Below are 12,391 nucleotides of genomic sequence, written 5' to 3' on the forward strand. Positions count from 1 at the left end.
GCAGAGAAGAGGCAGCAGCACTACCTCTGGAGAAACGCCTCAGAACCACTCCCCATCTCAGCCTCTACCCAGCACGACTGTGTCCTCACCCACCCCTGGACAAAACTCCAACAGAACACACAAACCTAATGCTGCCAACGCACAGCACTACGGATTCAAGGAAACTATGACTGTTGATAACAATTCCCCATGACTTTTTTTTTTTTTAAGTTTTTATTTACTTACTCATGAGAGACACAGAGAAAGAGGCAGAGACACAGGCAGAGGGAGAGGCAGGCTCCATGCAGGGAGCCCGATGTGGTACTCGATCCCAGGTCTCCAGGATCACGCCCTGGGCTAAAGGCAGCGCTAAACCGCTGAGCCACCTGGGCAGCCCTTCCCCACAGCTTTTTGCAGATGGACTATGAAATGTTTTCACATTCTTTTGAAAGGCAAAGAGATTGCTGGCTTAGAAGTGGGGAAACTGAGGCAGAGGGCCCAGCTGGGCACCCTGCTGAGGCCACTCAGCCAGGACGTCCCAGTCTGCACCCGAATGGCACTGTGGACTCCATAGCCGGTGCCAACAACCTACTGCTGCTGTCCTGCGCCACTGTCCCAACCACCCCCAAGGGAGGGCACGCTGCCTGCAGAATCACTGACGATCGTCGAGGCGGATGTTAGCCATCATTAGTGCGGGAAACCGGAAGGGACATCAGGTGTCCTCCATTTTATCCATGATCGATTTTCCTAAAGTTCAGCTAAATTACATTCATGCTGGCACTCCTGAGGGGTCAGGTGCTGTCTGACAAAAATATGATCTAAACAGGCACAGATCTACTGGTCCAGTTCACCACGGTGCCAGCGCCCAGCGACAAGTTGCTCCAGCCTAAGGATAAGAGTGAGTGAACACCTACTTTGTTCATCTACAACTGTTTTCAGAGCTAATGATTTCACTGAGTAGAAAAAGGAGTTTCTTTCCCACTAAAGGAAGCTGGAACCGTGTTCCAGATGCCTTAGTTTCCATGCAGCTGGAGTCACCAGAGCCTATCATCTATGGTGCCGGAGGAGGGTGCGCTTTGTGCAAAGCATCTTTGCACCAGCCCAAATGGTCCTAGTGCATAAGAAATATTCAATAGATGTCAATTATTATTATGTTTGGGTCAAGCTTAACTTAAAGATCAGGATCTATTTATTAAAGTGCCATTAGCGTACTTCCAACATTTAATCCCACATCATCTGGAATTGGACATTTTTCATTTAACACGAAACGATCAGTTCCCAAGCAGAAGTGACCATCGAGTGGCCCTCTCAGTGGCTGGCAGGGCCTACGAGCAGATCTGGGGGCCCCTCTGGGATGAGAGAGGTTAAGGGCTCCTATGGCACATGAAGGCCCAGGGACACGTTCCACAGTGAGGCTGCCCACCAAACCGGGCCTTACCCAACTCTCCTCCTTTTTCGTACAAGCATCAGCAAACAAATAAAGATCCTACTTTGCAGAGGGTTGTGTACATGGTATTTTTCAATACAGCTAATTTTGTGAATGGATTTAATCTTAGAGAATGACCTCGAGCATGAAGCAGTATCAAGACTGTGTACTCTGCGTACTTGATTCCTATTTGGGATGAAAGAGGGCGGTTTTCTGACAGGAGCCCTCCTCTGTATCCGGCCCCCAACGACAAAGCCGAGGTGGACAGCCCTGGGGTGCCTCCGTGACCTTCCAGAAATGCACACAGCAAAGGGAATCTGGGCACCAGTGAAGCGTGACCCAAACGCCACACACAGGGCAGGGGTGGGCAGTGACGGCAGCTGCCCCTGTACTCGGGGGCTCGAGGAGCAGAAATGCTATGGAGGGTGGGATGTTCACCCCTGCGTTCAGCAAAAAAGCTTTCAAATGTGCCATTTACTATCCAACCTGAAAAGTATCATTTTGCCTTTATGAGAGCACAAATACACATGTGCAGTCCGCCCGCAAAATTTGGATTAAATGTGCGAGGACCAGTTCAGACAGCCTTCTCTAAGGATGTTTGTTGATTTATTTGTAAGTCACCCGGCAAAAAACAATCTGATTGATTGTACCACGGAACATTGTAACAAGTGGGAAAACTGTATTTTGCACACTTCGCACAGATTCGTCATTTTTATGCGCACTGTGAAGTGCCGTAGAGGGCTTCCCACTGCTTCCCCCATTCCAACTCAGGCCATCAAGTATTGTTAGAGCACTCTCTGGGGTGCAGCTGTGCAACATGTGCCAGGGACCAGGCCCTTTGTCTCCCTAAGTCAGAGTGGTTCTCCTGTCAAAGAGAGAATCTCACCAACAGACCCAGGGCACACGAACCCCAGAGCCACGTCCCTGCCTCAGGCCTAGACTGACGTGTTGACTTGACCACCGGCAACAGTGCTGTTCCATTGTCGCAGAAAGCTTCCATCTAAACTCAGTTCTCTTCCTGAATATTCTACGCAAAGATATTTTCAAATTGGATTAATCATTTTGGACAAGATCTGAATAACTGCAATGTGAATCATAAACTGCCACATTGGCGTGAGGCAGGGATAATTCCTTTCGGTTTATATAATGTAAATAAACGGAGTTTTTACCTTCTTCATAAGCCATGATGTAAAAAGCTACCTTGAATCAAATACAGCATTTCTCTCCTTGGCTCAGTTCCCGCTACACCTAAAGATGTTGTGAAACAGGCTGCCGACTAAGCTGCAGGTGGGACCTCACCCTGTCCTAAGTCAGAGCACAAGACCGTGGTGTTCTGAAGTGCCTCTTCATTTTTCTTGATGTATGTCGGGGCAAGAGCACAAAGTCTTTAAAAAACCTTCTCTCCTGCCAGCGTTGGAGCCCCTTAGATACGCACGCATTTGGCTTAGTGAAAACTCAGGAGAGGAGAGTCTAAAACAAAGTGATGAATGAAATAGTGGATTAAGAGCAAGTCTAGGGATGCCTGGGTGGCTCAGCGATTGGGCATCCGCCTTCGGCTTAGGGCATGATCCCAGGGTCCTGGGATCAAGTCCCACATCATGCTCCTCACAGGAAGCCTGCTTCTCCCCTCTGCCTGTGTCTCTGCCTCTCTCTGTATCTCTCATGAATAAATAAATAAAATCTTTAAAAAAAAAAAAGAGCAAGTCTATAAATTCCACTTGCTCACATTTTATTTTTTTTAAGTAGGCTCCATGCTCAGCACGAAGCCCAAGGCAGGGCTCGAGCTCACAACCCTAAGATCAACACCTGAGCTGAGATCAAGAGTCAGATGCTAACTGACTGGGGCACCCAAGCACCCCTCGCCCACATTTTTTTTATCTATTGGAGAAAGGCCCTGAAAATGGCATCCCAAATAAAAAATGGTTCACACTTCCACACCTCAGAAGGGAGGCCCCATGGTCCGTCTTCACCCCCCAGTCCTGCTGGGTGCCCCTTGAAGCTGTCACGCTGCTGCACTCACCAGAAATGGCTGTGATTGAGTGGATGGATCACATCAGGCCAGTACATCTTCATTTCAGGCATAAGGTCCTGTGCATTAAAAAAAAAAAAAAAAAAAAAATCTGTGTAGGATCTAACAACTCAAAACCTAGAAGGCAAATTTGATAAACCAATACATCAAAAGAATTGATCTCTGTTCATTAATGACACTCAGGTGAGTAAAAATGATTCTGTCCTTACTCTGCATGAAGTATTTCTTTTTTTATTTCTTTGTTTTATTTATTCATTTGAGAGAGAGTGTGAGTGAGAGGGAGAGCACAAGCAGGAGGAGAGAGGCAGAGGGAGAAGCAGGCTCCCCGCTGAGCAGGGAGCCCGATGTGGGACTCGATCCCAGGACCCTGAGATCATGACCTGAGCTGAAGGCAGACGCTCAACCAGCTGAGCCACCCAGGCACCGCTGCATGAAGTGTTTCTTAAAACACAGGTAAAAGTGAAATCTGACTCAGCATGAAATGCATTTGAAAATCTGAGCGCTGGTAGCGGCATGGGTGCACAGATATGGTCCATCTAGACCAGGAAGTTAGCTCTAAAGAAAAACGAGCCATCAAGCCATGAAAAGACATGGAGGGAGCCTTCCAGGCACATGACCGAGTAAGAGGCCAATCTGGAAAGGCCATATGAGTCCCAGTGTGTGCTGCTCTGGAAAAGACAGACGTGTGGAGATGGGAAGGGTCAGTGGTGTCGGGGGCTAGGGGAGGGAGGGGGATAGGAGAAGGGATTTTAGGGCAGTGAGACTCCTCTGGGTAATATAATGGGGGATGCACATCGTGATGTATTTACGTACAAGTAAACAAGCTCTGTTCTGCACAGAGTGGAGTGCGGCCCCCTCCCCACCTTGACCCATAGGCCGCTCATCGCACAGGGCCCTTTCAGCCTTCCTCTCATGAACCCTGCCAGGGCTCCTTCACAAATCCCTGCTTCTCCTGGCTTCCCTCCTCTGCTCCCCTCCTCCGGCTGCTGCTTCTCACACCCCCATCTCTGCTTCAGGCTTGTGGCTGCTTCCACCCCATCCATGTTCACCCCATGTGCTTATACCACCTTTGCACTGATCACACCTGAAGTTCTTCTCTAACGTAGGCCACTTTAGTGACAGACACATGTTAACCCACCCGGACATGTCCAAAGCTGACTGTCAACCACAGATGCTCCAAAGCCCGGTCCCCTGCCAATGCCCCCAGGTCAGGAAAGCCACCCCCAGCAAAGCCCAAATCCAGAGCCCCACCTGAAGCTTCTCTCCCAGCTAGGGACTGAGCTGTCTTCCCTCTCCTTCTGAGACCCCTCTAGCTCTCCGTTCCCACAGCCTCTGCCCCTCAGTTCCTCACCCCCGGCCCGGCCCCCAGCAGCTCTCCCTAACACGGCAGCCGGGCCAGCCGCTGAAAGGACACGTGGGGCTCCTTCCCTTCCTGGCGTGAATGCTGGGGGCACTCAGTACACCGTTCCACCATCAGACAATCTGTAATTCCACTTTCGGGTCACAAGACACATCAGGAACATCCCCGTGGTACTAGGCGAGCTGAAGGGAGTCCCAAAAAGGGGAAGCATGTCGGAGGAATGAGACGGGTGCACTAATATCCTTACACACAGTTCTCAGACTCTCAGGCCTCTAGGCCCATGCCAGCAAAGGTCCTCACATGAAGGAAAGAGGAGAAAAGAACACCATGTGGACTAGAATGTGTGAAGGGTTTGAAACTTACTGCCTTGTCCTTCGAGGGGCCATGTATTCATGGGAAGGACCCTAGTTCTGGCAAATCCTGATGCTACCTCATGTTTTTGGGGAGGCCCTAGTCATCTGACCCTACCCTGTAAATCCAGGTACTAGTTACCTAGCAGACGACCAGCTACATGCAAGGGGTTGTTCACACCCCCGAGGAAAGGTAAGGACCCACATGTGGGTGTGGATGCACAACAAAGTGCCTCAGAAGAGGACATCTGCTAAGAGTGCCCATAAAAGCCACTCCCTGGGCTCTTCTGCGATGCAGGCCTCTGTGCTGGAAAGGCCCCTCCCTTCCTTCCTGCTCACAGGCCCTACCTGGAAACCCATCGGCCCACAGCCAGAAAGGACAGGCGAGTTCCATGAACCTGTCCTCCAAGCCAGAGCTCTAGATATGCTAGGCACATGCCAAGCTGGCCTAGGGCCACAGGGGACTAAGGCAGGCCTGCAGCAGACAGCCAGAGTTGGCTTCACTCTCGTCTGCCTTCACCTCACACAGTTCACCTGCAGTGGTTTGGGCCCCAGGTAGAGGAGAAAGGTTGGCTTGGATTTAACATGTGGATTGTTTTAGAGATCCAGAAATCCAAAAAAAGCACCAGGGTTTCAATTCTGGTGAATGCGACTGTGAGTCCCATTTTAAGACATGACATGGAGGGTACACTTAGGAAGACTGAACTGAGTGCAGTATCTGCAGGAGCGACATCATGAACATTTCCTACCTTAATCTCTTCTAAGTGAAAGTGCCATGATCCATTACATTCTTCTGCTTTATCAGGCCTTAAATTAAAATGAAAAACAACAGAAGTTAGTCTTGGTTGAGATGAGCTTCAAATGACAGGAGGAAACACTTCCATTAAGATCTGTGGGGAGCAAAGGCAGAGACATTCTACTGCCACGTGAGCCATTTAACAAAGACCCCCCGGGTAGGAGGGTCACAGCCCAGCTCCTTCCAAAGAAACCATCCAAGAGTAAGGCCAACCCATGACTCTCACCAAAGAAGCAATTTACACAGGCTGGTAGGGGGAGCTCAGGAGTCAGGCCCTCTCCATGCTGGTGCCCTCTCTTCACTACATGAGGATGAGGATTGTGACACAGCATGCAGACTTGCTCACCGAGTGCCTGCCACTCACTGACCCCGGCTCAGCCAGTATGATTTCTTAAAATCCCAAGCACGGATACCCTCCCTACTTCTACATGTCGATTCTAGACATGTCAAACCCCAGTATTCAGGTGCAGTTGAGTTCACGAGGCCACCAAACCTCCTTCCCAGACCCCCGACGTGTCTCCAGAGTTAATAGGCTGGCCCGGCACCCGGAAATCAGCACTGCTCCCCACCGGGATGAAAGCGGCACTGTGCACTGTCCTTCCAGCTACAAGTGAAGCAACAGGAGCATCTGTACAGCCCAGGAGAGCCAAGTTCCCAGAGGCTATAGCATTAGGGTCACTAAGGCGACGAAGGAGGGGCTGGAGCTGGTCCCCAGACCCACAGGACCCACTCCTGAGCAATAAGACATGCCAGCAAAGCCTAGAATGGCCCTCCTCCCACGGAAGCAGCAGGACAAGAGGCATCGCTTTGACGGGCAGACTCACGTGCACAGTTAAACATAACAAATATATGCACGAAAAAGGAAGGAGTAAATAAACTGCATAAACTGCAGGCAGACCCCAAAAGGTGAATCTGGGTACCTGTGATGCACATACAATGCAGACACATATGAGATGCATGCACAAGGCATGCTCGCTCACTGATGTGTACGCATCTCCTTATTGGCCTGACAAGAAGGATAAAATGAGAGTAGTACACTTAGCCTGCCCAGCCTGCACCCAGAGTCCCCACAGGTGCCTGTAATCCAGACCGTCACTGTTCTCCCAACACAGAAGTAAACAGCTACAGAATCAGGGTCATTGTCCAAATGGTGAAGATATTCTAAAAAAGGATTCGGCCTACTGAATAAACATCTAACAAAAGTCAATAGTGTAACTCTTAGGACCAGCCCCAAGCTACTTGCAGGTGAGCTATTTTTTTTCCTGTTTGTTTGTTTGTTTATTAAGATTTTATTTATTTATTCATGAGAGACACAGAAAGAGAGAGAGAGAGAGAGAGAGAGGCAGAGACACAGGCAGAAGGAGAAGCAGGCTCTATGCAGGGAGCCTGATGTGGGACTAGAACCCCGGGTCCCCAGGATCAGGCCCTGGGCTCAAGGTGGTGCTAAACCGCTGAGCCACCCGGGCTGCCCTTTTTTCCTGTTTAAATGTGACCCATGCCCGGACTTGCCATAATCCGTGTATCGTCCAGTAATCTGGAGGGTCCCTGCAGTCGTTCTCAACCTCCTGCAAAGAAAACACACAACAGAGAACATCACCATTTCATTGTTCATTTATTGCGGCTTCCAGTGCGCATCCCTGAGGAGCTACAGGGGGGCGGGCGTCCCTTCTGGAAGGAGTGGCCCAATCCTCAAACAATGACGTAAGATAATTAATTAATTACACTGAGTTTTGCTTTTTAAAAACGTGTTCTCAAATTAAGCCAATCTGATGGAAACACTCCTATTTGCCCATTAATCTTCTGATGGTATAACCAAAAATAAGTGTTTGAGGATGATAGTACAGAGGAATGAGTTGGTCCAGATGTGTTAGTGATATAATAAGTGTGAACATTACAGAATATAAAATGTGAATGTTCTGGAGCAGAAATGCGAAGGCGAGGAGAGGACAAGATAAACTCACAGGGGTAAAAGTTCAGTCGCATATCCTTCAAGTACCTCCAAATTGTGTAGCTCAATTGGGAGTTTTCCCAAAAGAACCAACTATCAAGAAATGGATCATCCACTGGACCAGGTGAGACAGAACTCATGCCCGAAGCCCCCGTAGGGAATAAGCACGTGAAAGGTATCTATGGTTGTCTGGTGAGGAACAGGTGAGGCACCATGTAGGGATCACCTTTCTGCCCCCAGTTGCTCTGGAGATGAGGGAGGCTCTGGGTTAGGAGACTGCCAGGCTGACAGGGCAGGAGAGCAGGACCAGAGTAGGGGGCTACGCCTACCCTGTCCTGACACCCTGGTTTCATCCCTCAGGAAATCACAATCCAGGCAGGTGGCCCATTTCCCACAGGTGCCCGGCTGGCGAAGAGCAAGGTCAGGACCCATGGCCAGAGCGTGGGTCTTCGGGCAGCCCTATGACGAGTCCGTAAGTGGGGGACGGGGGCCCAGGGGCAGCTTTCGTTCATCATCAGCAGGAACCTGTTGGGCCAGCATGAGCCCGAGGGCCTGGGCGGAGAACCGAGGGTCATGGAGACAGACATGGTGGTCACTGCACCTGTAATGCCTAAGTCACTCACACAGGGAAGGAAGCCGGAGACAGCCCCACTGCCCAGGACAACACCCAGACCAGAGTGACAGGTGACAGGACCCCCTGTCATGCCCACCCTGGATTGAAATTAATTCCCTAACAATGACATTTCACTAGCAGATTTTTTAAAATCTGATTTCTAAAGCATCAAGGGAGGAATGCACTTCCATGCATATTTATAGTCACTACATAGAAATATACCCACATTTTGTCACAGAAATGCCTCACCTACCAAATGACCTTGTTCCCTGCCCTGAAGGCAAATCTTCCAGGGTCACCCAGACAGGAGCTCTCCACACACAGTCCTGCCCACAGAACCTAAGGCTCCCTCAATGCTGGCCACCAGGGTAGAGAGCTAGGTCTCTAGCAAAACTCTGAAGCTGGTGGTAGACAGCTCTGTCCCCTTCCTTCCAACACTCCTCTAGCCAGAGTATGGCTACAGCTCTAAGGCAGAAAGGGACAAGAAGGTGAGAAGTTTAGGAAACTCAAACCAGGGCCGCCTGGGTAGCTCAGTGGCTGAGCGCCTCCCTTTGGCCAGGGTGTGATCCTGGAGTCCCAAGATCAAGTCCCACATCAGGCTCCCTGCATGGTGCCTGCTTCTCCTTCTGCCTGTGTCTCTGCCTCTCTCTGTGTCTCTCATAAATAAATAAATAAAATCTTTAAAAAAAAAAAAAAGGAAACTCAAACCAGAGACCGCAGCCTCCAGCCTGGAGTGTAAGCATTACACTGCTGCAAATGACACATCAGCCCACAAGGAAACCTGCGCACAGAGACCCACTCCCCACAGGGTTCCCCAGATGAAAGGGGCTGGTCACATCAGGAAAACTCACCTTGCACACTGTTACAGGCCAGTGGTGAACCATAATTAGTTTTTTCCACTCATGGTTGTCACTGTTAAAAGACAAGGAACCTATATTTCAAGAGCTGTTTCAAAGTTAAAGAAAAATTAATTCATGCATCCATTTATACCATCATGCATTCAACAAACATGGGGGGATTGTTATGGGCCAGGCACTGCCGCGGGACATGGGCACTGCCTCGAGTGAGGGACCCAGTCCCTAGGCACTACTAGGCCAGGGGTGCTGCCCTGAGTGAGGGACCCAGGCCCCAGGCACTATCGTGGGCCAGGGAACTGCCCTGAGCAAGGGACTCAGTTCCCAGGCACTACTGTGGGCTGGGGGCACTGCCCTGAGCAAGGAATGCAGTCTCCAGGCATATCTGGAGTGGGGGCGCTGCCCAGAGCAAGGGACCCAACCCCTATCCTCTTGAATCACACATGCCAGTGAGGGAAACGGTTACCACAGTGGCTAAGAAAACACACATGGTGCCCCACAGTGACACATGATAAAGAACATAAGTAAGCAAGAGGACAGGCATGTCAGCAATGGGTCAGGAGCTGAAATTTTGAGCCAGAACGCCCAGGAAGGCCTCACTGACAGGAGGGAGAGGGGGAAGGAACCCCGAAGTGCCTGTCTCCAAGGGCTGGTCTCGAGTGTAGAAACAAAAGCATCATCATCCCTTAACCACATATGTGAAATCCATAAGGCTCTGCAACCTGAAATTTTTTGTGGTTCATGTGGCAACAAAGCCAGACCTGAACAGGCACGAGCTGCTCAGTGCACTACACCTCCCCTCCTCCATGTGTGGATGCAGTTGCTAGATCCCATGGTGCTCACTCCAACACGGTCCAGAGCAACAGAGCAGGGCCTGCACACTGAAAGACCCCACGCTCCAAACCCCACCCCCACCCCGGCCCAAGCCTTCCAGATGAGGGGTGCGGAGTGGTGTCTGCAAGGCCCAGCCAGCAACCAGGTGGAAGCAGGGAGACAGCTGGTGAAGAGACCCTACAGCAGCACACAAGGACATCACTCAGACACTGAATCCAGGATAAATTAGATTTTAGAAAGAATGATTCAAAAGTAAAACAGGACTAAGTCCTCACACACCAGCTTCTATCAAGAGGGGAGTCCTGCTGAGTAAGCATAGAAGCACACTTCAGACGTCACAAAAGCTTAGTTATAAATGGCGCTTGGTATCAAAGAAAGGACAAGCTGTAGCATGAGCACTGGAGCTGGGACAAATGTTAGAAGTTGCTTTTTTCTGGGTGCACAACCCTTGTTTAGGTGGAAACTGAGGCTACATGATGAAGCTATGGCCAGGGAGGGGGACCACCGGTATCCTGCTTATGATGAATCGATCGAGATTCAGAACGTCTACACCACAATGTCCACACACAATCCAGGCAAGAGTGCTGGGAGTGCACAGGAAGTGCCCCCCACCCACCCGCCAGGACGCAGGGGGGAAGCGAAGATTCTGTAAGGAGAAAGGCCACTGGGCAGAGGAAGAGAGGAGAGTCACCAAGCTGTCAACCCAGCCAGTGCTTGGACAAACGCCTGCTAACCCCTCACATCCTGGAGGGTATGAATCAGGTGAGTTTTCTCCACACCATGCCTCGGTCACCACGGTCGTCCAGCTCCATCAGCGCACGAATTAGGAGCGGATGGGGGGTGGGGACCACATACTACAGCGTAAGGTCTTTATCTGACATTTACTGACTGCTACGCTCTTAACCTGATGGCAAGAGCTCATCCATTCATTAACGTAGCTCTTTTTCAGAAAATAAACTTTCCGGGAATGCTGCAATATAACGTCACCTTTTCAGATGGATGATAACACAGCAACGACACTTAATTAAAAAGTAAAACTCACCTTTCCCCACACCTACTATGTAACTATGAAGGCCTGTATTAAATGTGAAATCATTGCCCAAAATAAATAGAGGAAAACATTAATGTCTGGGGCTCAAAATGTGGGTTCCCTTACAGAAGTGCGCAGAGTATCCCGACAACAGGGCCTGTTTACTCCCCCGCTCCCCTCCCCACAACCCCCCCCCATCAGCTGCAACACGGAATAGAGGAGGAAGGGGAAGGCGGAGGGATGAAGACCGGCGCTGAGAAACTTTTAAAAAGAGGAAGCGGCACCCGATCCCGACCGTGTCCTGGAACCTCACGCAAATGTGCGCGTCTACCGCGGGCGGTCGGGGCGGTCGGGGCGGTCGGGGCATGTCGGCACCTGCACCGCCCCGCCCCCTCCCAGGGGTCCCGGGCTCACCTCCCGCGGGACCCGCGCGCCCCGCCCGGGCAGCACAGCGCCAGGCAGAGGGAGCTCAGGAGCAGGCGGAGCGGGGCTGCGGGCCTCATGGCGCCCCGCCGCACGGCCACCCCGGCACACCCCGGGCACACCCGGGCACACCCGGGCACACCCCGGGCAAGGGGCTCAGCTCCTAAAGCACGCGAGGCACAGTGTCCGGCGCCAGGCCCTGCGTGTCCCTGAAAACAGACGGAATTCCTGAGGCCGGCTCTGACCCGCCTGCGGCCGAGGGCCGCCCCCACGCCAGCCCGCGGTCCCGAGGGGGCCCGGCCCCTCCCCCACGCCGCCGCCCCGAGCCTCCACTCGGGACCCCTGGCCAGGGCCGCCGCCTCCCCCGGGGCCCCCAGGGGCTCACGCGTCCCCGCCGGTGCCGCACCGCGACGCCCGCCGCGACCTCACAGTCTGCACCGCCCAGCGGCCCCGACCGCCGCGTTTCCGCCCCGGCCTCTGGCCCCGACCGCCCCCGGCACCCGGGACACGCCCCGTCGGAGGACACGCCCCCCGCAGGAGGACACGCCCCGTAGGAGGACACGCCCCCCGCAGGAGGACACGCCCCCGTAGGAGGACTCGCCCCGTACGAGGACACGCCCCCCGTAGGAGGACACGCCCCGCAGGAGGACACGCCCCCGTAGGAGGACACGCCCCCGTAGGAGGACACGCCCCCGTAGGAGGACACGCCCCCCGCAGGAGGACACGCCCCGCAGGAGGACACGCCCCCG

At 52.2% G+C, this 12,391-nt stretch overlaps 1 protein-coding gene across 4 annotated transcripts in view; it reads right to left on the reverse strand.

Annotated features, from left to right (window-relative positions):
- The window catches only part of RNASET2 (ribonuclease T2), a 41,386-nt gene extending 29,245 nt beyond the window's left edge, over positions 1-12,141 (reverse strand). For 3 of the 4 annotated variants that reach the window (XR_005353795.1, XM_038526534.1, XM_038526532.1), the window contains exons 1-6: positions 12,028-12,132; positions 11,634-11,851; positions 9,353-9,413; positions 7,450-7,505; positions 5,894-5,951; positions 3,426-3,493 (exon numbers count right to left, since the gene is read on the reverse strand). Coding sequence is in view for 3 of the 4 variants with exons in the window: in XM_038526534.1 (XP_038382462.1) it covers positions 3,426-3,493; positions 5,894-5,951; positions 7,450-7,505; positions 9,353-9,413; positions 11,634-11,722 (332 nt within the window). In the remaining variant the exon portion in view is untranslated. Of the gene's footprint in view, positions 1-3,425; positions 3,494-5,893; positions 5,952-7,449; positions 7,506-9,352; positions 9,414-11,633; positions 11,852-12,027 lie in introns of all 4 variants that reach the window. The other variant, XM_038526533.1, reaches the window with a different exon arrangement.
- Between the last annotated feature and the right edge of the window lie 250 nt (positions 12,142-12,391).

Source organism: Canis lupus, chromosome 1 (genome assembly GCF_011100685.1).
Source record: "Canis lupus familiaris isolate Mischka breed German Shepherd chromosome 1, alternate assembly UU_Cfam_GSD_1.0, whole genome shotgun sequence".
Classification (NCBI taxonomy): Eukaryota; Metazoa; Chordata; class Mammalia; order Carnivora; family Canidae; genus Canis; species Canis lupus.